The 23052-nt window shown below is 33.0% G+C and overlaps 1 protein-coding gene across 1 annotated transcript; it reads left to right on the top strand.

Moving 5' to 3' along the window:
- The first annotated feature begins 2168 nt into the window (after positions 1-2168).
- Positions 2169-22695, top strand: LOC130649121 (voltage-dependent T-type calcium channel subunit alpha-1I-like). The gene is made up of 32 exons (XM_057455337.1): positions 2169-2427; positions 3155-3397; positions 3896-3993; positions 5446-5620; positions 5907-6030; positions 6615-6773; positions 7665-7757; positions 8620-8805; positions 9352-9505; positions 9716-10114; positions 10633-10931; positions 11317-11468; positions 12017-12317; positions 12830-12988; positions 13180-13278; positions 13679-13981; positions 15411-15502; positions 15628-15751; positions 16191-16259; positions 16699-16889; positions 17178-17304; positions 18205-18333; positions 18611-18700; positions 18880-19069; positions 19207-19349; positions 19578-19687; positions 19763-19893; positions 20014-20084; positions 20442-20520; positions 20612-20733; positions 21158-21424; positions 21810-22695. The coding sequence occupies exons 1-32, from the start codon at positions 2348-2350 to the stop codon at positions 22560-22562; spliced, it is 5712 nt and encodes a 1903-aa protein (XP_057311320.1). The 5' UTR covers positions 2169-2347; the 3' UTR covers positions 22563-22695.
- Positions 22696-23052: the final 357 nt, after the last annotated feature.

Below are 23052 nucleotides of genomic sequence, written 5' to 3'. Positions count from 1 at the left end.
ATTGATGTAAAGCAACTGTCATTAATCATCCATTTAACAACTTTCATACCCCAAAATTCTTGAAATTCAGTTGGAAGCCTTAACTTTAATTATTTATAGTGGAAAGAAGTAATTCGACACAATTAGCGGCCGTGAAGCAATCGAATTTTGGCTTACGTCAGCACCAAAAACAAGTAAAACAGAAAATAATTACTTAAAAATGTCGAAAATTCTTACCCATGTTATTATCCAATAAAATGTAATATAAACTTACATTGGCTAGGGTACCCTATGGATGTTAAATAGTAGTTTCAGGAAATCTATTTTTATTGCAGTTAGCTAGGAATTTATTATTATTTTTGAATAGCTCGAACGTACCAGGAAGCAAAAGGTGGAGAAGAAGCTTTAAGGTTTTGAAAAGCAAAACACAAGAAAAAAGAAGTCCCTTTATGAAGTAAAAAAAGAGAATTATGTTAAGAATGACATTATAAATGTATAAATTTTAATACGCACGTTATTTAATAAGAAAAGTAATACACCTTTCCCGAATTTACTTGCTTTGATGTGCCGCAGCTCTTTCTCAACTTTTTTAAAGAAAATGAATGTAATTTCCGAAATCCTCACATAAGAATTGATAAATCGTGAAATTTTTATATTCATACATCAAACAAACAACCTGCTACAACAGTTTTTTTAATTTTGTACTAATTAACCTTTGCTCGAATATGAGGCTTATTAGTACAAGTCGAAAATTAAGACGGCTTTCACCGTAACAATGATGCCACCAAAACAGCACTTTCCCATGTCGGATTAAGTTGAAAATTTATACACACACCAATTTACTGATGCTGAAAATGATGTTAATCTCAAAACATCAAAATTCCCAAATTTTAAAAACCATGTATTTCAGGAAATTGACGCAGGAAAGAATTCTAAAATTGTGGCCTTTCTCCTGCGCATTAACAAATAAAGACTTTCGAAATAATAATAAGAGAGGGTGTAACCATTTTGTTACTCTAAGCAAAAACTTTAGGCTTGAAATTATGCAAATCAGGGCTGGTTTGAGATTCTTAAAAACTGTCAACCACATATGCTTTGTTAAGAAAACTCAAAGAAAAGTTGAAATTTAATAAAAAAACAAAACAAGAAACTTCCCTTAAAAGGTTTCTTATTCAAAAAACTTGTAATATTCGCGGTTTAAGAATATATTTTTGATGTGGCGTAGAAGTGATATTATAGAAAAGGAAATTGTGAAGATATAACAGAATACGTGTGTCGAATTACACTTGAACCGAGAAAAATTTATAGATTTATAAATTATGAAAATTAAAGATAATAACTCAAGAGGTGAACGCTGTCGTGTTTTTCTTAGCATCAATTTTATTATTAAAAGTGGGAGTAAAATTTAACTTTTTAATGAAATCTTTTTTTATTCTTTTTCTTTGCTTAAACATTTAATTAAATAGTTCTTCTTTTCTTTATTTTTTCAATGAAAAAAGTAAAAACAAAACAGACAGAAGAACGAAGGCTGTAAGGAGAAGCTATAAAATATAAAAACTTTATAGGAGGAAGAATACATTATTTTTGAAATGTTCATATGGCAACGTATAATGAATGAAACACTGAGCAGGATTCACTTATCACACTAGTGAAATATTGTAATATTACTCTCGTAATTTTTGTTAGTTTTCACAATACGACGTAAACGATATCTTAAATGTGCAAACATTAAAATTTAATATTTTTTCTTAGTGTGTGATAGATTATTTATTATTTTTATAGTAATCTTTCACTCAAATGGTTTTATTCATCAAAAAATAGAAATCAAGATTCTTGTTTCCTCATTCTTCTTCTTCTTCTTCTTCTTCTTCTTCTTCTTCTTCTTCTTCTTCTTCTTCTTTTTCTTCTTCTTCTTCTTCTTCTTCTTCTTCTTCTTCTTCTTCTTCTTCTTCTTCTTCTTCTTCTTCTTCTTCTTCTTCTTCTTCTTCTTCTTCTTCTTCTTCTTCTTCTTCTTCTTCTTCTTCTTCTTCTTCTTCTTCTTCTTCTTCTTCTTCTTCTTCTTCTTCTTCTTCTTCTTCTTCTTCTTCTTCTTCTTCTTCTTCTTTTCAATTTTAAAATCTTTTTAGTTCGAAGTACTGCTGTTATTGTCCGTCATGTGTAACTTTTTGCATATTTTTTTTAGTATAATTATGCAACAAATATCACAACCGCATACCAAATGGATAGAAATCAGTGCCAGGAATACGGAAAGTAGTAGATAAGAGTAATAAATAATAAAAACAGAAAAAGTTGAAGTATATATAACATTTTGAAACCTTTTTTAATGTTGACGCTTGTATGTGAATGATTCATACATCAGGAAGAAACAATGGCTGAAGATTTTTCCTGGTTCTTTCTTCCAGTTGACAATGCTGTAAGAAAACGTTTAATCGAGTTTGTCAAATGGAGGTATAATTTTTTGTTCTGTTTTTTTGTTTTTGTTTTTGATGTTGTTTTTGATGTTGTTTTTGATGTTGTTTTTGTTGTTGTTTGTTTTGCTGTTTTGGGATGTGGTTGTTTATTTCTTTTTTGTTTTTGTCTTTTTTGTTTCTTGTTTTTATTAGGGAAGGGGTTCAGGTTATTTCTTTTATTTTTTTAATGATTTCTTCCTCCTCCTTCTTTGTTTTGTTTTTGTTTTGTCTTGAGGAAGACTATTCTACTATACGTTTTATTTCTTCCTGTATATTTTGATATTCATTCATGATTAAATCCAACTGATTGTAGTTTTGTTTTTAATGAGGTAATTTTTTCAGAAAAGCATGGTTCAATCTTTTTTAATTACTTTAGTTTTATATATATACGATCCATTTGGAGGATTAAGAATGTTTATTACGTGTTCCGTTGGACAACTTTAAGTATTCTCAAACAGTAAAAAGAGGCGAATGAAAGGTTTTGTTACAGAAATATTTCGAATGTGTTTAAAGAGATAAAACTTCCCATAAAAAAATAATGCACGGAACAACTTTAAGAAGACTCGTTTCTCTTTTATTATAGTCTAGTTGCCTCCTCGATGGCCCTTGAACACATAAAAAGGAGAGTGCTTCAATTTTATAATATGGACGCTGTACTTACATTTTTTTTGTTGTTGTTAATAAAATAACATTGCCTTTGTATGATTTTTAAATTCTCTTTACAGATGGTTCGAACGTATTGTGATTTTTGTTATCATCTCCAATTGCATCATGTTGGCGTTGTACAATCCACTTGATCGCCATTGTCAGACGCAGCTATGCCAAGTATTGGAAAAATTAGAATATTTCGTATTTGCCTTCTTTGTAGTAGAAATGTTAGTTAAAATGACAGCTTTGGGAATTTGCGGAAGAAGAGGATATTTAAGAGATAAATGGAACATCCTTGATTTTCTAATTGTCATCACTGGGTAAGAAATTTAATCCTGTCTGCTTTTCACTTCGGAAAAAACATCTTCAAGACATAATCTTCCTATTATCAAAGTGACATCAAGACTAGCATACAATATCCTTTTTGTCCAGATTAGGCTAGGAACTGTGTTCTTTGTTTCTGACTGCTAAATTGCCAAAACCATTTGTGATCACCTTGGCTTTTCAATTCGTTTCAGATGACATGACTGTTTTATTTGAAAAATAAAGCAAGGAATAAATGAAATATTTGTATCCCTCTTAAAACGTTCATTCGGTTATGCGTTATTTCAGCTTAGTTATAAAGTTACATGTATATGTGCTACATTTGAACGAATTTCGTCGTGAAAATAATCAATTAAAACCTGTTTTAGTGAGATTGGATAAAACTTGAAAATTACACACGTATCAAAATAGAGCTAAAGAAAGCTAAAGAATGATGTATATCTCATAATCTAAAACCAACTTCTCCATAGACCTATATGTTTACGTTATTTTAGAATTGTTGACATGAGTGTAAGCCATCGTGGAAGCTTTCTCACGATAGTTCGCTTAGGAAGAGTTCTTCGACCACTTAGAGCCATCAATCGTGTTCCAAGTAAGTCGTTGATTATTAAACCGAACCGGTTAAACTCCTCACATTCCGTATATCTCGCGCACATATGAAAAATCCGGCAAACGCGTTTTACGCAATAAACAGACCAGCACTTTGCTCGCTGGTTCAATATTTTTCTTCGAAAAGTATATTACAAAGAAATATTTCAGCGAGACTCATTCTGGATGAAAACATGACCAAGGCTGGGGAAGATAAAAATTCTAAATATATCTATATGTTCGAGTCTGTAAATTACACACATATTGGAAACATAGCCAGTTTGTTTTTCGCCGCCATCAGCTCGACTTTCGTGTAAGCCATTAAAGTCGAAAACCAACAGCCATTCCGTAGTCCCTTTAACGTTGAAAATTCGTAGCTATCTTATCGGAAATGTCTTTAAAGTTTTTTAAGACTATAGTTGTTGATGAAAAGAAACCCTTTTGTAAGTTAGAAGTACATTCACGAATACCATTATGAGAAGTTTCAAAAGCAAGGATTAAAATTGAAACAACTATTGTTTAAAATCATGCAGCAGCTTTTCGAAGTTAAATCATCCTCAGTGCTAAAAGCGTATATATAATATCTTACATTGTAGATAAACACAGTTTAAAAGTAATTAGTAATTATAAAAGTTAAACGCAAAATTATAATTAAGTTACAACTTTGCGAACCAAAAGTTTTTTTGAGTCTAGTGGATTACTTTAAAGATGGAATCTTTACAGTAATGAAAGAAGCTTCTAGATTTTTTCCAAAAGTTTTGTGGTGCTCCTGAAAGTACTTTTCACACAAATTTATGATTAGCATTATAGGGGAGAGTCTCTTCTTCAACTTAATTCTTCAATCTCATTGGTTAATTACAAATATATTATTATAAGCGAACTGGACACAAACACAAGGCGAAAAATTAATTTAATATCTTTTTCTTCATTCGCGCGGATATTTGATAAGATTAGTTAGTGGGCCGTGGAAAAATTCACAAGTTCGCCCTTCTTTTTTATACCGCATCGCGTTCGTCTCGCTACTTGCGGTAATATTTTGTGTGAAAGACAGACGTATACGAGTATTATAATATAGATAACATGAAGGTGAGTTTAAAAATCAAGCTGTAATTCAGCCAGCATTGCTACAATAATAGCCTTCTTTCCTTCCTGAAAAATAAGATTCTAAAGATCTGTTATATTATACACAATGCTTGCTATCCTGGGGACATGGGCACTAATAATCTTCCCCTGTTTTGGGGAAAAATATTTAGCCACAATAGCATACTATAACAGAAGCACTGCTGGGATTAACAGATTGCGAATTTCCTCTTTGTATTTTTTTTTAATTCCAGAATTTTATTTCTTTCAGATATCGTACCAAGTTGAGCCTTCGAACAATACGTTTTTTTTCAGTTCTGTTACGACATAAAACGCCAATTCCGCTATGTTATTTCGATTTTTTATATTTATATAGGTATCCGTATTCTGGTAACCCTTCTTATGGACACTGTTCCAATGCTAGCGAACGTTTTGATACTTGCTTTTCTTGTCTTTTCGTGTTTTGGTATCATGGGTGTTCAAATGTTTCAAGGAAAACTAAGAAATAGGTGCTTCATGTCAGAAGAAGATTTTAACAAGACGAACAACAGGTAAGAAGAACTTCTACGTATTGTTAAAATGGTTTGATCAATAGTGAAATTGTCTTTTTTAATTCTCAAACGAGATATCTTCGTTCTGATGTTTTTACGTAAAATGAGGTACTTACTTACAAAGGACTTTATCGTTACCAATATATCGTTGCTTTATGCGTTCTTCTGATTATCTTCTGATTATCTTCTGATGTGCGTTATATCAATGTATTTCTTGTTTGGCATATGTGGAATAATTTTAATAACACATGACAAACCACCAATGTACGACCTCTTTTGGTTTCAGTGTTGCGTATCCAGCCTATTTCCTACCTGCGGCATCAATCGATTTCATTTGCCATCTTGAACAAGATCATGGAACAAGATCTTGCAATGATGTTCCCAGTAAATATGACTACAATCTTTGTCAGGTATTTCGTTTGTTTTTTGATTTTTCTTCTCTATGTTACTCTATGTTAGCTATAGTCTGATTTTCATTTAACGAAATCTAAACATACGGGCGGATTGGTAGCACAAAATATATTTTGATGTCGTAATGTTTCTAAGTTAAGCACAAATGGAACAAACAGCAGTGGATGAAACGCTCGGCGTGCAAATTAAATATTTAAAACTTTCGCGCCAAGGATTTTCGAACGCTGAGAAATAAATGACCAATCAAAGTGGTTCTTTTATTTTTGCTGACAATAAGTTTAAAGATGGTCAACAGCAAAATAAGGATGATGGATGTGCTTTAAAGATTAAAAAAATAAAATAAAAATATGACAGAAAAATAGAAGGCGGATCAAAGAATACATTTACATCTAGATCTAAATTCAAAATCATTCGATTAGAACAAAACTAGAACTGAATCATCTATAGCTTTTTAATTTTTAATGAAGTTTAAACCTTAGGTAACAGTTTATTTGCTTGTAAATTACTTTACACGTTTGTTTAATATATAGTCATGGATACTCAAAATAAATTAAAACTAAACTATAAACAAATTTACTTTTAGGCACATTACAAAACGCACAGTATCTATAATAATGCTACAAATACGACATGTTTGGATGCACACCGGTACTACAGGACTTGCAAACAAGAAGGACCTAATCCCTATTATGGTAGCATATCATTTGACAATATCGCAATGGCCTTTGTGTTTATTTATCAAGTAAGAATTTTGGAATAATTTTTGTCATTAATTCATTGTGTTTACTGCATTATTTGTTGAAGCCATACACGTTGGTACAACAGCTAGTTGTAGCGGCTATAATGAAAACGTTAGTATAACAGCTAATTGTAGTGACTACAATGATTATGTTGGTACTACAGCTAGTTGTAGCGGCTATAATGAAAACGTTAGTACAACAGCTAATTATAGTGACTACAATGATTATGTTGGTACTACAGCTAGTTGTAGTAACTGCAATGTTTATGTACCAACATATGTTAAAACTTTAAGTGGTCTAACGTTTTTGCGATTGGGGCTGCCTTTGAAAATTTCTGAAATTTTAGAATGTCAGATTGGCTAAAACGCTCTTAAATAAAATGTGTTAGAATAGTGAAAGCATTATTTCCAGCTATATTAATTATGTCTGGAAAATGGATAGAGCCCTCGCCAATTCCCTGGCGGCATCCAGGTTCCGTTGGCTCTGTGACATTCTTTCCCAGGATTCCTTATAAGAAACTCCGCAGTGGTATAATTCCAGAAGTTCTGTAAAATTTACCGCGCTTGTTTATTCTAGAAATCTCTTAATGGATTTCTGAACATAGGCTCGTAGTTTCTAGGTCAAAAAATGTTAAATATGCGATATTATTGCAATAGCAGTTGGTACACTTATCAATCATAAAAAATGTTGTTGTTGGTGGTGGTGGTGGTGGTGGTGGTGTTTATTTGAGGGGTGGGGAGGGAGGGGGGGAAGGGAAAAAGGGGGAGGGGCAGTTAATTATAACAGAACTGTCAATGCCGCTGTTCCGAAATTTCTTTGCAATTTTAGTCGTGCTGTTTTGCGTTTATATAAAGTAGATGAGGACGGTGACATTTCAACTTTGCTTTTTAAAGGTTGTCACGTTGGAAGGTTGGAGCGATTTGATGTACTTGATTCAAGATGCGTATAGTTTTTGGACATGGATATATTTTGTCACCCTTATAATTGTAAGTACTTATTTTAATTTGATATCGTTTTCCACTGAGTAGACAGGATTTGCCTGATGGGCTGAAACAAAAGGTAATAGATCAGCAATAGATAAGTACATAAGATTTGTGAAAAACGTTTAGTCATGGAGAGAGAATCTCGTATTGTAAAACATACTGATTGTTTGCCTTATGTCTTCTTTGTAATTTTATGCACAAATACTTCGTGTTCCCGTACCATCAGACAAACATACAAAATGCTTCTGTAAATATAGAAGATAATAAAGTGAATAAAAGTTTCTTTGTTACACATATTTTTGTTACAAATATTTTTAAACTAAGCTTTAAAAATTAGTCTAAAACAAAGAATAGAAATAGTAAAAAATGTTACGATCAAGCAACATCCAAATAAAAAGAAAAAAAGATCAAATTCTTATCATATACAATATAATCGAACATGCTGTTTCTGGAGTCTTTATTTAAGTGAGGTTGCAATGTGACATATATTTATGACGGATGTCTTTGTTTCATGCAAAGAAACTCTTTTATACTATCATGCACCCGTGCATGGCTATTTCGGCCTTCTTTAGCACAATGTAGCGATTCGACTGATCGGACTGAAATTAAGGAGATTTAGTAGTTAGCACATTCGCTTTTACAAAGTTTTATCTCCACTCCCCGCCACGTTATATGAAGCGCTGTGAGTTTATCCGACAGAAATTAACGAATTGCCAATAGACAAGTTAATTTAATTTCTGTTCCTTTTGGCAATATAATTTGACAAATCACATGTTAGAGTGAATCTCACCAGCATATTAAGCTTATTAATCACCTATTCGTCATCATTTTGAAGTTTATAGCACGTCATTGTTTTACCACCTAGATTGGATCTTTCTTTTTGGTGAATTTGGCACTTGTTGTTATTACTATGCAGTTCTCAGAAACAAAGCGAAGAGAAACTCGTTTGATGAAACAACAACGTATGATGACCAGCTCACAACTATCTTTGTATTCTGATCTGCGAAACGTGTGGCAGTGGTTAAGACAATGTCGTTGTTTCACCAACAGCGTGAGTAGAAGCAGCTTTTGCTTGTATCAACAACTTAACTCTTATTTGATAAGCAAAACTGATATAGCAAGAAAGCTTGTTATTGGCTTTTCTTGTTTAATTCTAACATAGACAAGTATGATATGTGTTTTTGACTTATACTGACCAGTCTTCTCCACATCATAATAACGAATTCGGAAAACATGCACTAATTGGACTATTTCTCTAGTTGTTGTTTTTTTGTTGTATCTAGTCAGGAACAGGGAAGTTAAAAAATGTCTAGTCTTCATAAATTGATGTAAAAACAATTCCCAGTTTTTCTTACCACTACTTAATGAGCAACAAGCAACAGAAAATGTCGCTATATACGCATAAAAATACATTCACTTTATACATTTAAATCATCTTACACAATCATTAAGGTAATTTTCCACTGCACTAGCAATAGCTACTAGAATTTAAAAGGAATTAAAAAAATAAATCAAGATAAAAAAGACTAACAACATCAATTTAAATACCAAATCATACTGAATTAATTGCTGTGAGATTGCTCTTATAACTCTTTAGTTTCGAAGCGTGCATTATATCCATCAACATGTCCATCTTCACCAAAGACCATCCTATTGTGATCAGTGCAAATCACATCTAAACTCTGATGAAGATTCTACGCCTGCGTTAAAGCCTCCAAATATTCAAATCTCGTTTATCAGCGACGATGGCGGTAAGCCGTTTGATCATTTCTATATAATACCAAAGTTGAATATGCAAACAGGCCGTAGAACTTATTCACGAACAGTCAATGTCTTGATATGATGATAATACCTACTGCCGACTCTACGTTAGAGTTTTAAGATTAAAAACCATAATGGTATATATAACGATGGCCAAAATTGCAGTGATTTAATTTTGAAACATTGATCTCATTTTCTAGCTTCTTCACCAAAATCAGAAAAACCTCAACGTGGTAGAAGTATGTCTTGTCCTGATTCTTTTCCAACTTTAGTCAGCTTTCCTTTAAGTGTTCACAATAAAAACAATCAGGGCGGCGATGTTGTCTCAATTCAAAATGGTATGATTGATGTTCCATCTGAGAATAACAACTTTATGTACCCAAAGAACAAAGAAAATACACCTGGAAAGAATTACCTTACTCCAAACCATAAAGTTAGATCAACAAGCATGACGTCCAATACCATTTCAGTTCATGCAGAATCTGTGTCTGAAGTGAAAGTAAACAGATCTAGTTGTAATTCGATCATCTCACAGACGTCGTTGTCCTTAAAAATTAATTCGTCAAATGGTAGTTTCCTACACACCAACTCATACTTAGGTAATTTATTTACTTCTAAAGTGATGATTTCGTGATCATTTAAGTCAAGATCAAGTCATAAAGGGCCCGGTATCATTAAGTTACCGTTACTAAGTCACAAAGGTCCGGTTTCATTCAGTTACCGTTACCAAGTCATAAAGGCCCGATGTCATTCAGTTACGGTTACTAAGTCATAAAGGCGTGGTATCATACAAAAGTGATGCGAATAAGTATTTTTTACTGATCTTGTTTTCTTTTAGTAAATTCGCGACACATATTAATTCAAAAATGTCAAAAAAAGACTATTTCTATCTCTTTCTTACAAATTGTGATAGTAAAATTTTCCTTTCTTTAGTTCCTTTATTAATTTCTTACCTCCGTTGCAACCTTTGATAAAAATCGTCATTTTTTAGTTACAGAAGTTTGTAATTATTCAAGGTCCAGTACTATTTATCCCTTCAAAGTATCTGTAAGCTGTTCTGTGAAAGAAGGAACCGTGTCTCCTGTTTTTAAGTCTAAATTAATATTTTTTTATATAGGTACTGATTTCACATCTAAATCACAACATGCAAGCACTTCAACTCTCAAATCTTGCACGAGAAAACTGTCCAGAATGAGCAATGCTGACACTGATTTTGAAAGCAGCAGTGAATTTTGCTATGGCTCCATGTTTGACTTGCAAAACTGTGATAAATACTATGTCTCAGTTGAACAAACAAACTTGCAAAAATTTCGCTCCTTCTGCAAAAGAATATCTGAAAGTTCAAAGGCTTCTCTCTTTATAATGTTGGTGATTATTCTGAACACATTGTGCATGGCTGTTGAGCATCATAACCAGGTACGCCAGCATGCTAACTTCTATAATATTTCTTTGATATTGTCAAGTTTATTTTCAGGACAGAATCTAATAACAGCATCAAGTTATAAATATAGGCAAGGCCAAGATTATACATTAATACAAAATCGAATTTCTCTATCTTTGTCTTGAACATTTTTTTTAATTGGAAAGAATTCTGGGCTCTATGACGTAGTTGCAAAGATAAAAAGTTAATTGACATCAACAGCAACAATATAAATATCTCATTTAGTGAAGTTCATAACTCTTCTTACATAATACTTAGCACATTTTCCATCACCTTAAAGATCGCCTTTCAAATCTTGTAATACCATCCTATATATCTTCCTTCCTTCGTTCCTATTTATTTTATTTTCATTTGTTTTAGCCAACAAAAATGACAAAGACATTAGAAGTGTTGAATGTTGTTTTTATTTGGATATTTACAATGGAAATGGTTTTGAAAATAATAGGTGTCGGACTGAGAGCTTATTTCAAGTTAGCTTTCAATTGTTTTGACTGTCTCATCGTTGTTCTAAGGTATATATATTATCATAACTTAGTTTGTTCAAAGTCAGTTGAAAGTGCTTTGTTTTAGGTATTGACAATAATCAACATTTTATCCTGAAGATAAAGAATGCAACGTACTGTTCCAACGTCTATACCTGGTTCACTAGATAAGAATTATTTATGTGTACATATTTTTAATACAACGCAGTACGCAAATAACTATATTTAAGCAAAAAAGCGTTTACCCAATCCAATTAACTGAACTGATTTTCGTACATATTAACGTTGTCATCGTTTTGACTTTGGACGCATTTACAGTTCAATATCATTTTCCATTAGTATTCGTGTGACATAAAAGAGAAAAATAATCCAAGGAAAATAAAAGGATAAAGTTCACAAGAAAAAAACGAAACCTTTTATATTTATGCGGTCGTAACCCTTCTTTTCATCACAAACTTCATTTTTATCACGAGTGTGCTAATTTTAAAATATGCCTAAATTAACTCTGACTTTAAATCACCAAAAATATAGTTACTGCTGGTAAACGAGACAGAGGTGACGTGTTGTTATAATTTTAGTATTGTTGAATTGGTGATTGAATCTGGCAGTACCGGTAACTTCACAGTATTTCGTTCATTACGCCTGTTGCGAATATTTCGACTCATCCATCCAATCAGACATCAAATCGCAGTAATATTGCGTACCACTTCATCTGTGATGACATTTTTCGCTTTGTTGTTCCTCTTCATGTTTACATTCGCCATTTTGGGAATGAATATATTTGGCGGGAAATTCGCGTTTCAAAATAGAGTCGGTAACATGGTAACATCAAGATCAAATTTTGATACGTTTCTATGGGCGATGGTGACGGTATTTCAGGTAGGAATGGCTATTTATTTATTTATTTATTTATGTTTGTTTGTAAGCGTAAAATAAGGTAAAAAAAGTATAGCTAAATAGCATTACAAAGGCGACTTACGATAAAATAAAATAAAAGTATGTTTTGTTTATTAACCCAGATTTTCCCATGCCCATTTTAGATTTATGCCTTTAATTATTTGACTCTTCGTGGTTGCATGTGCTTTAATTAAGTAACTAACTACCTTAGATTTTACTGTAAATATCTTGTAAATATCTTGCCATTCATGACGAGTAAAAATGGTAAAGCAAAATTTTGCTGCCTAAGTCACACACTTTGATTCTCAGTGTGACTGAAATAAAGTACGGAATGAAAAGCAGTTCAAAGTTGAAGTCAGATATTCAAGTAATCTACCTAGCAGTTGTATACAAACACAATATTATTAATGATCAACGAAACATGTGTCAGCAGTATCTTCGCATAACTTTCTTTAACAAATTAATAGTGAGTTTCTACTTCATTCTCTATATAGATTTTAACACAAGAAGACTGGAACTTAGTTATGTATGATGGCATTCGTGCAACCAGTACATGGGCCACCCTATATTTCATTTCACTGATGACAATTGGATACTACGTGTTATTGAATTTACTTGTTGCTATTCTAGTGGAAGGTTTCACAACACCTTTGGTACGAATCAGTGTAATTTTTATTTTTTGAGAATTTAAATATTGAAGCAAAGTTCTGTAGCATCCCTGAGTCAAATTTCTATGGATTTTAGACAGTACGTTACGAAATGCTGAATATTTTGGAATCTGCTAACCTAAGGAGTAAGCGATTAGAAAGTAAATTACTGTTCTAATAAATGAAGTTAAACTTAGGAAAAAAGACGAATGGCGCGCCACCTTGAAACGTTAGTGAGACAGAAGAGTAAAAAAGCAATGAAGCGAACTGCAAGTATGCCTGATATTAGCACACCTGTAAGTAGCTTTTTGTTTACATTTTATGCCAGACACGGGCCATTATATTTCTCAAGCTTTACAACCTTTTTATTTGACTCATCATATGAGGTGTCGAAAAAAATTTTTTGCTATTAATAAAAGCAAAATGGCTTCACCCTTTACTTTATTTGGTTTGTGTTTCTTCATTTTCATTCAAGATAACTAAATTCACAAAAGAAAAGGTTATAAAGTATCTTGTATAGTAATCCGTTCATTAAATTACTTTAAAAGTCACATCGAGGGCAATTTCAAAGGATTGGAAGTAAAGGTTTTTTCTATCATATCAGAAATATTTTTATCAAATTAACTATAAACCAGTTCAAATTTGTAAACAGGGTATCATGCACAGAAATAACATATCCAGGATTCCTTTATCTAGAATAAAACAGGCATTGGTGCTATCCAGCTAGCAAGCAGCTGCAGATTTGAAAATCGAAGACGCACTTTGGGCGTGGTTAACATTGGTCACCTTAAAAATTTATTTGCAACCACAAAGGGTAACACCGGAAGTAACTTAGATGAAGATGATGGTATCTTACATGTTGACTGTGCTCGAGAAAAACCGAAGAAAAACGACCCGGTGTTGCTATCAGTTCGGTCAACAAAACATTATGAGGATGAGGAAGAAACGGTTGAATGGAGAACAGACTGGGATGACTCAACATTATCCCTTGATGAGCAGGTACTTTTATGAAAGCTATTCAATTGTCAAAAAATTTCATTTTAAAATTAAATTCCATGAAAACTCGTCATTTTGTGTAAACCTTGTTATCATTAGCACGAAAAAATATCTCCAACTTGACTGGATAAAAGAAAAAACTTAAATACAGTATATTACTTTACATGTAAAAACATGACTATGGAGAGTATTCAGGAGTCTGGAAAGTGACAGAAAAAACAACAAGTGTTCAACAGAAAACATTAAAGTTTCGAAATATTTTCGAATGTTATAAAAATACAACTCTTCTATAGGTAAAAGAAGTATTTCATCTGTCTGTGACATGCAAATATGGGTTATTAATCACGATTTTCTTCGACTTTGGCTATTAAACATCTCTATAATTTTTAAAACAAGCAATCTACACAATCTAAATTAACTTTTATTATCATGCACCTCAGGCAGGAGCGGCTGACAGAATATTTTTGGATATTCGTGTAGTCGTTAGCTGAGAGTCGAATATCTCAGCAGATATCTATATCTATATCGCACTCCATCTTATATTGTTCTCGATAGTAGTACACAAAGGATAAGCAATCAGATGGAGAGCTGGAAATAACTGAAGCGCGAACGTTTTAGAACAACAAGAACAACGAAAAAGACAAAAACAAAAACAAAACAAAATAAAGTATGAAGAGGTTTGCCGCTTTAGATAAAGATTCCTTTCCAATGATGCATGATAAAACAGATATTCAGCGCGGTAAAATCAAATATCGTAATTATTAAGTCTCGCTTTGTTTATATTTGACTCCGCTGCGCTGTCTATTGTATTAGATAAGTTGTAATTATTCCCGCGTTCCAGATTGAAATTTACAACAAGAGATTTTTAAAAACAAGATTACCATTTCCTTCGGTTTTTTGATTCATTTGCAACTGTGCTTTAGGATTTTTGTGCATTAATGATAAACTAGTTATTGCAGTGAAGCCTTGTACAATATGACACATATTTTCCTCGTTCTAATATTGCTATTTTTGTATTCCTCGCCTGAAAGCTCGGAACCGGAAGAATATATATCATATTGTACTCTGCCATAACTAGTGTAACTAGATTCCGCAAAGTTGAAATAAAATATTATAAATATTGTTACAGTCTTTATCATTCGCGATATTAGTTGTGTAAAAATGCAAAAATTATGCGTCTATACGAAAACTATTTCAGACAATTTTTTTGGTGGCTGGAAATGTGTTAACAGTCGGGCTGTTTCTGTCATAAAAAAGGCTTCTTTCTGAATGAAATTTAACGGCGTGTGTTGGGTTCATTAATTTAATCTTTGTAATTTATGCTTTATCACTGCCACTAAGAAGACAATCTCTTTGTGTTGATGCTGACACGTTATTGTTGTATGTTTTTCCCATATTGTGTTTAATATCTTTTTTCTTTGCATGTATCAAGTTTCTAGTAAAGGATACGAAAACCTGTCATCCACCTCAATGCATGACCCATAGAAAGACATGGTCCTTGTATATTTTTTCAGAGGAAAACAGGTAAACAGATATTCACAAAATTTAAATCAAAAAATAAAGTGTAACGTAGCCTTCCACCTATTTGTAATTTTCCTAATGAAGTGTTTGTTATTTTTAATTACTATTTCAAATACTTAACCTTTTAGATTTCGATGCGCTGTAGCCAAGATCGCAGAATCAAAATACTTTGATTGGTTTATTCTTCTGCTAATTATATACAGTTGTGTAATGCTAGCTTTAGAACATCCCACATTAGATCCAAATGGACAGGTGGGGAAAAAGCTCATTTATAAAGTTCTCCCTTTTTCTTTTCGTCGTATAATTAGTGTATTTAACAATTATGGAATCGGCATTTTCTTGAAAATTTTACCTTTGAGAAAAGTGTTATTCAATATGTTCTTTGTTTTATGCATTACCAACTTAACAGGGTACATTAAATTCACTATGTCCAAAAAAGCGTCTCCCGGGATTTTTAAAAATGCTAGAAACTGCTTTTCGCTCTCACAATCAATATCTATATTATTCGATGTCTATGTTATAGTGGCCGTATACCCCTTTTGATTTGTCTGTTTGTCTGTAATTTTACGTGACAGACAGACGTGTACGCACTCAATGCAACATAAAAAGAAAACAAACCCTTGCATTTATCCACGGGTCAGTGTCTATTGCGATTCTAAATACCCTATTATTCGCTTCGGTTATTATTTAGCTTCGGTATGTGATTGACACCTCGCAGTTTATTTTGACGTGGATATTCTTTTGTGAGATGATGATGAAGGTAACACAACGCGTTAATCTGTCGTCAATTTTTTATTTCTATATTATTTTTCGCCAAATCTTTACACACTGTAAACAGCTTATCATCATACTATATATTGGTCTTAAATGTTCATACAAGAGCGTAAAGTGACCAGCAACAAGTACATAAACCACATTGAAATCATTCACAATCTGAAAATCGCAATCTGCACCTTCTAACAAGACTGCGTCGCGAATATGCACATAAAGACAAGCAGAAAAATCTCAAAAAAGGAAATGCTAAGCTCACGGTTAACAATGCAAAATCACTTTTGACAAGTGGGCGGTCTTCTCTCAACAGATTTGGCTAGGATTGTGACACTTTTGTCTTTTTGTTAACTTTCTTCTGTAAACGGTAGGCGCATGTATTTAAACAACTTGGAAAAATACGCCTATCTTCACTTTGTTTGTTATCTTAGGTCATTGCAATTGGTTTTGCAGTTGGCAAAGATTCTTACGTGCGCAATGGTTGGAACGTGTTAGATGGAATCCTTGTTTTTGCTTCTGTTACTGAATTAATAGTAACGTTGTGCTTCAACAGCTCCCACACGTTAGAAATCATTAAAGGAATACGCGTATTGAGAGCGACTCGTGCATTAAGACCTTTAAGGTCAGGTGAATATTTAAGAGACTAAATGTTAACCCGTAGAAATATCCATGGCACCTGTTAGATATAATTCTTACATTTCTCATTATTTCATGTATTGTTAGCACCAGAGGCAAAATGGAAGCCATTTTTAGTACTATACTGGTATTATTATCGTAAGCATTACGCCTTTCAAGTCTAAAGTAACATATCATAGCTTTTTAAGAAGTCATTAATTATGCTTTTATTGAATCGATTGCATGCAGTGTTTTATGCTCCGTTATATCAAAGCTTGTATGCTTTTACATTTAGAATGATTCGTAAAGCACCCGGATTGAAATTGGTTGTTCAAACGTTATTGTATTCGTTGAAGCCGATAGGAAACACAATTCTTATTGCAGGAATATTTTTCCTCGTGTTTGGTATATTAGGAGTTCAGGTGAGGACAGTTTAGGTTTAGTTAACAGAAAGAAGTTGTTTTAACAACAAGAAATATGTTTTTCAATGTTTTTAATAGAAGTAATGTTCGTAAATTAATGTCCTTTTGCCATATCGGCATAAACTGAAAAAAATAAGCCGAATTATTATCCTTGTAAAAAGTGTTTCAGGATAGGTTTACTCCTGAAAATACTTTTCTATATCAAATTGCTGAGCCAACTAAATATGGCATATGATACGAAAATATAGACTTTTATGACAGTTATAACAAAACAAACAAAGCTTCTTACAAAAAAGTTAAAAAATTAGTCTGGAGTGAACATTCTTATAGAACTATCGTTTGTCTTTGATAGTTTTAAAACAATATCTATTTAAAATTTTTTTCTACTATTCCGGACATAATATGAAGACCTGCTCAAAACTGCAGTTGGCAAACTGCTGATGCACAGCCCAGGTAAACACGTCGAAAAGCGATAGTTGCAGTTTTTGCGATGCTTGCTTATGAAACAATCTTCATCACAGCCAGTCAAGGTCCTAAGATTTTGCATCCTAAGTGTTAGATGAAGTTAGTTGCTTGTTGAACGATTTCCAAAATTTCCTGTGATTTTAAATATGGGATAAAAAGTCCAAATAAATAGCATTATTAACATGATTATTGTAGCTGTAGAGATTTATTTCTTAAATTCATATATTTCTTTTAAATAATGTTCTAAGCTTTAATCAATATTGCTGTAATATATACATCGCAATCCCAAAGAAAAATAAATGAAAAACACTGGAAATATGAGAACAATTTCAGAATAAGCATATAAAAAAGAACAACAACTCAGCTGAAGCCAAATTCCTTTTTCTTAAAAAAAAACCAGAGCGTTAAGTTTGTAAAAATCTCAATTATTTTTAGCTTCTTAAAGGAAAGTTCTATTACTGTTTTGGTATTGACTCAGAGAAAGTGACCAACAAAACAGAATGTACGCAGAATCCTAAAGGCTATTGGGTTAACCATCAGTACAACTTCGATAATCTTTTTGAGGTTAACATCATTTCTATTTTTTTAAACATACTATTGTCGTGTTGTACAAGTATTTAATTTCTTAGAAGCTCTATTCAGTTCTACTTTATTCCATTGTGTAACGATATATTGTTGTGTGGTCATTTAAAATGCATCTTCCTTCCGAAAATTATTTTTACCTAATGCTCTTTCATCATTATTTGTGCAAATAGTTTTGTTATAGTACGCCAAACTTTGTGTTGAATGGGTAAGGCATCCTCATTGTGCATAACTATATAAATGTCTTAAATCATTTTAGGCATTGATGGCGTTATTCGTCGTCAGCACCAAGGATGGTTGGGTGGATATTATGAGAAGAGGAATTGATGCAAAAGGCGTTAATTTGGAGGTAATTTTTGCCTTTTTGTGATTTTTGGTCTGTTAAATTTACTTTTTGAGAAAGAAGCTGCAAAGGCATGTATTTTCTAGTTAATCAAAAGCTGTAACTGCAACATGTAGACACTCAGCCATCGAAATATACTTTCGTATGTTTTACATGCTTTTTACTGATGTCACTACTTCATTTAGCCGCAAGTCAATTATTCTCCATGGCGATTGATCTATTTTATCTCCTTCTTGTTGATTGGTGGATTCTTAGTCTTAAATATGATTGTTGGTGTAGTTGTAGAAAATTTTCAAAGATGTCAAGAGTTACAAAGCAATAAGGAGAAAACGAAAACAATAATTGACAAATGGAAAGCAAGGCTTATTCAAAATAGTTAGTAGTTACTACACTTTCTTCATGGTTTAAATTGTTCGCCCATTTTCTGTATTAAAAATGAAAGAAAGCTGAGTAAGTTTGGCTGTATGTCTAGAATGAGTGTTTTAGTATATTAAGTTGATCCTGAATTTTAGGTAACACTTATTGGCACAACTATACTCCTGCACGAAAATGGATTTATAAGTTATGTACACATACGTTCTGGGATGTAGGCATCGCTATCATCATATTCACTAACGTGTTTTTCATGTCCTTAGAACATTATCGAATGTCGAAGGTAAGTGTAGATAAAAAAAATAACCCAATGGGTCATCTTGTATATAATTATTTTAGGGAAATTTCTAGTATGAAGTATGCGGACTAGATTTTGTAATCCTGCTGTGTGACACAATCGCATGTTTCAGAACCAATCATAAAAATAAAATTAAGTCATAAAATCAATAATACATTTGCTACTCTGATATGTTTGGGGTGTTAGGTAACCCCACAAACTATTCTATTATAGACCTTTCACGACATACTGGAGATGAGTAACTTAATCTTTACAGCCATTTACGTTCTTGAGGCTGCTTTTTTAATCACTGCTTTTGGACCAAAAAGATATTTTAAAGAAAAGTAAATTATTTTTCATATTTCTTTTTTCATTAAATGCTCGGCCAGTTTAACATTGTGGTTTCTGCTTCTGTCTAGATGGTATTGTTTTGACATGCTAATCGTAGTGGTATCAATTGTGGGCATAGTATTAGAGAACTTGGACATGGAAATGCTACATGTCAACCCTGCCGCAGTAAAAGCAATGCGGATGCTCCGTGTTGTGAGAGGTATTAATCCAAGCAGCGATCTAAACATTCCTTTGTACATGTATCTAAAGATTCGAGCATGCATAATGAATCAAAAACATCTCCGCATCGTGCTAAAACCTTATTTTTCTTTAATTATAGCTTTGAAGTTGTTAAGGGTTGCTAAAGGACTTCGTTTTCTTTTGGATCATGTAGCTGATACTATTCCACAGGTAACTTTTTGCGTCTAGGATTCTCCCTATAGATGGCTTGCCAGTGCTCACAAAGGTTTACAAAAATTTGCAATTTTGTGTAGACATGCATACATATTTGTAGGTAACAAATAAAGCACCACATGAGGTGAAGACTTTATTGAAACACAAGACCCAGAAAGCACTGACATTAATCATTTTTACCTATATTCTTTTTTTAAAATTATTTCACCAATGTTTTGAATTTATTTCCTGCAGAAATAAGTGTGCATGTCCGTTATTCTCAACGCAAAATTAGCCTTACTATGAGCATCTATTGTCTGTATCTCTGACCTACTCACCTAGATTACCTTTACAAGGAAAACTATTCTTTTTTAGGTCACAAATTTAGGCTTGTTGTTTTCTTTACTCTTCTTTGTCTACAGTTGTCTTGGCATTCAATTATTTGGTACTCTTGGTATGTCTTTTTAACAACCTTATTATAATCTTTAAACTCAACTAGCAATAATAATCACAACTCAGAAGTAATTACATTAATTGCATTTTAGAATGTAACAATCGATATCCATGCTCAGGTATGGGAAGACACGCGAATTTCAAAAGCTTAGGAAGCAGCATGTTAACATTATTTCGCATTGCAACAGGTGATAACTGGAGTGGTATTCTTAAGGTAAGACTGCCACTATACAAGCTTTTTTATAACCATATCCAAACTCTAACTAGTCTGGGTATTATTCATATTTATCTATCGTTTTAAAGAGTAGACCTGATGTTTTTATAACTTTTAATGGTTACTAAGATTCAAAAAAGTCTAACATGCAAATTTGCTAATAATAGACTTTCTTACTTATAACAAAAGACAGTTCTTAAATGTATATTTACAAATGCTAAATTCCTAAAAGGGGAAACAACAGGTACGATGTCTTCAAAGATTGTAAAAGCAGACAGTAACTAGCACTAATGTTGAAGACTAAAATTTCTAAATTCTAAATGCGACAATTATTTTAACCAGTTTTAACAATTAAAATACTTTGTAAGTAATATTATATTTCTTGCCTTTATATGATGTTTTCTTAATGGTGATTTTCCTCTAGGATACACTGCGTTCGAGCTGTGACGATTCAATCGAATGCAAGCAAAATTGCTGCACATCTAGATACATATCGCCTCTTTTCTTTGTCAGCTTTGTTTTATTTGCACAGTTTGTGTTAGTAAATATCGTCATAGCCGTCCTGATGAAGCACTTGCAAGTACCACAAGACAAACTCATGAAAAAAAAAGTTGGTAAGGAGAGTCCGAAAAGGAAAGAACATTCCACAAAAAGTGAGAAGAAAAATGTATTTTCCAAGTGGCACAATGTGGTGGGTACCTTCTCCTTCTCCTTCTCCTTCTCCTTCTCCTTCTCCTTCTCCTTCTCCTTCTCCTTCTCCTTCTCCTTCTCCTTCTCCTTCTCCTTCTCCTTCTCCTTCTCCTTCTCCTTCTCCTTCTCCTTCTCCTTCTCCTTCTCCTTCTCCTTCTCCTTCTCCTTCTCCTTCTCCTTCTCCTTCTCCTTCTCCTTCTCCTTCTCCTTCTCCTTCTCCTTCTCCTTCTCCTTCTCCTTCTCCTTCTCCTTCTCCTTCTCCTTTTCCTTCTCCTTTTCCTTTTCCTTCTCCTTCTCCTCCTTCTCCTCCTTCTCCTTCTCCTTCTCCTCCTCCTTCTCCTTTCTCTTGTAGTCGCAGTTCTTTATTTCCCTTTGCTTTTGTATAGGTTAAACAGAAAACACCCTGTCCAAGTGACACTGTTATTACCATGGAGAAAAAGGAGCACCCTAAAAAACGTTTGACGAATACAATAAATAATAGAATTAAAAACAATACACGTAAATACTCTTGCCCTGACAGAATAAAGTTAAACTCAACTTCAAATCGCCATCTAAAACCTAATGCGTATTTAATACCGAAAAGCGCTAGCCCGTATTCAAATAAAAGAGTATCAAGTACTTTAACACCAAGAAAGGAATTTAACGTAATTGAAAATAGGCATTTCAACGTGCAAACAATTAACAGATTAAATGAAACAACTCAGCCTTTACTAAAATGGCAAACCGACCTACTGAAATCACAAATGGTTTTTGAACGCATTGACGGAAGTGATAATGAAGTAATCAATGATACTGTTCAAAGCACGTCAGTGGGCGAGAAAAGTACGGACGAAAGTAACCTTTTAGGGGAAGACGAAGCAACACTACAAAGCGGGGACTCTTCATTTATTATAGTGGCGGAGGAAACGCAGAAATCGAAAACTTCTGATGTAAATAACTCTGTCAAAGACAAACAAAACAAGAAGCTCGCTGAAAATAAAACACAGCTTGCGATACAAAATGTTAGTAACTTGAAACTACATCCTTCAATCGAAAACTTTGCAATAGAAAATTGCCAAAGTGAGAACTCTTCGCTCTCCAGCTTTATTATCATTGCAATGGACGACGAAGCAGAAGGAAAAGGTGAGAGCAAAATTTAAAAAAGAAATTTAACAGAAATTAGTTATTTTATGCTAATAATTTTTTCTGGTGACAATACTGATATAAAATGTCATCAATTTTTAAAACCACAAATTTGACTAAAGAAGCTTTCATCACCATGCGTGCAAGGAATACTCTGAGCTTTGCTTTTATTAACACGCTTACACCTTTTCTATTGACATACAATACCCACCTTAACATTCTTATACGAAGAACCACTTTCCCAATACATCAAGCAATTTTTTTACTTCATACTTACAAGCAAACAAGGGTGCCCAAAATACCGTACAAAAATACCACATCTTCTATACAGCTGAATTAGCACAAGTGTCCATTATTATCGTGAGAGTAAGGACCAGCGGCACAACAATCGCTTTGTCTCAGTTGCGTTAAAAAAAGGCGACGGATACTGTTTTCAAGCGAGCAAACAAGAATTTTTGCGCTTTTCTTGCATTCGACGCGGTCTTCGTGAGCTCAGCAGATTTCTAT

Source organism: Hydractinia symbiolongicarpus, chromosome 7 (genome assembly GCF_029227915.1).
Source record: "Hydractinia symbiolongicarpus strain clone_291-10 chromosome 7, HSymV2.1, whole genome shotgun sequence".
In the NCBI taxonomy this organism is placed as follows: domain Eukaryota; kingdom Metazoa; phylum Cnidaria; class Hydrozoa; order Anthoathecata; family Hydractiniidae; genus Hydractinia; species Hydractinia symbiolongicarpus.
The sequence above is the reverse complement of the archived record's forward strand: the minus strand, read 5'-3'. Positions and strand labels throughout refer to the sequence as shown.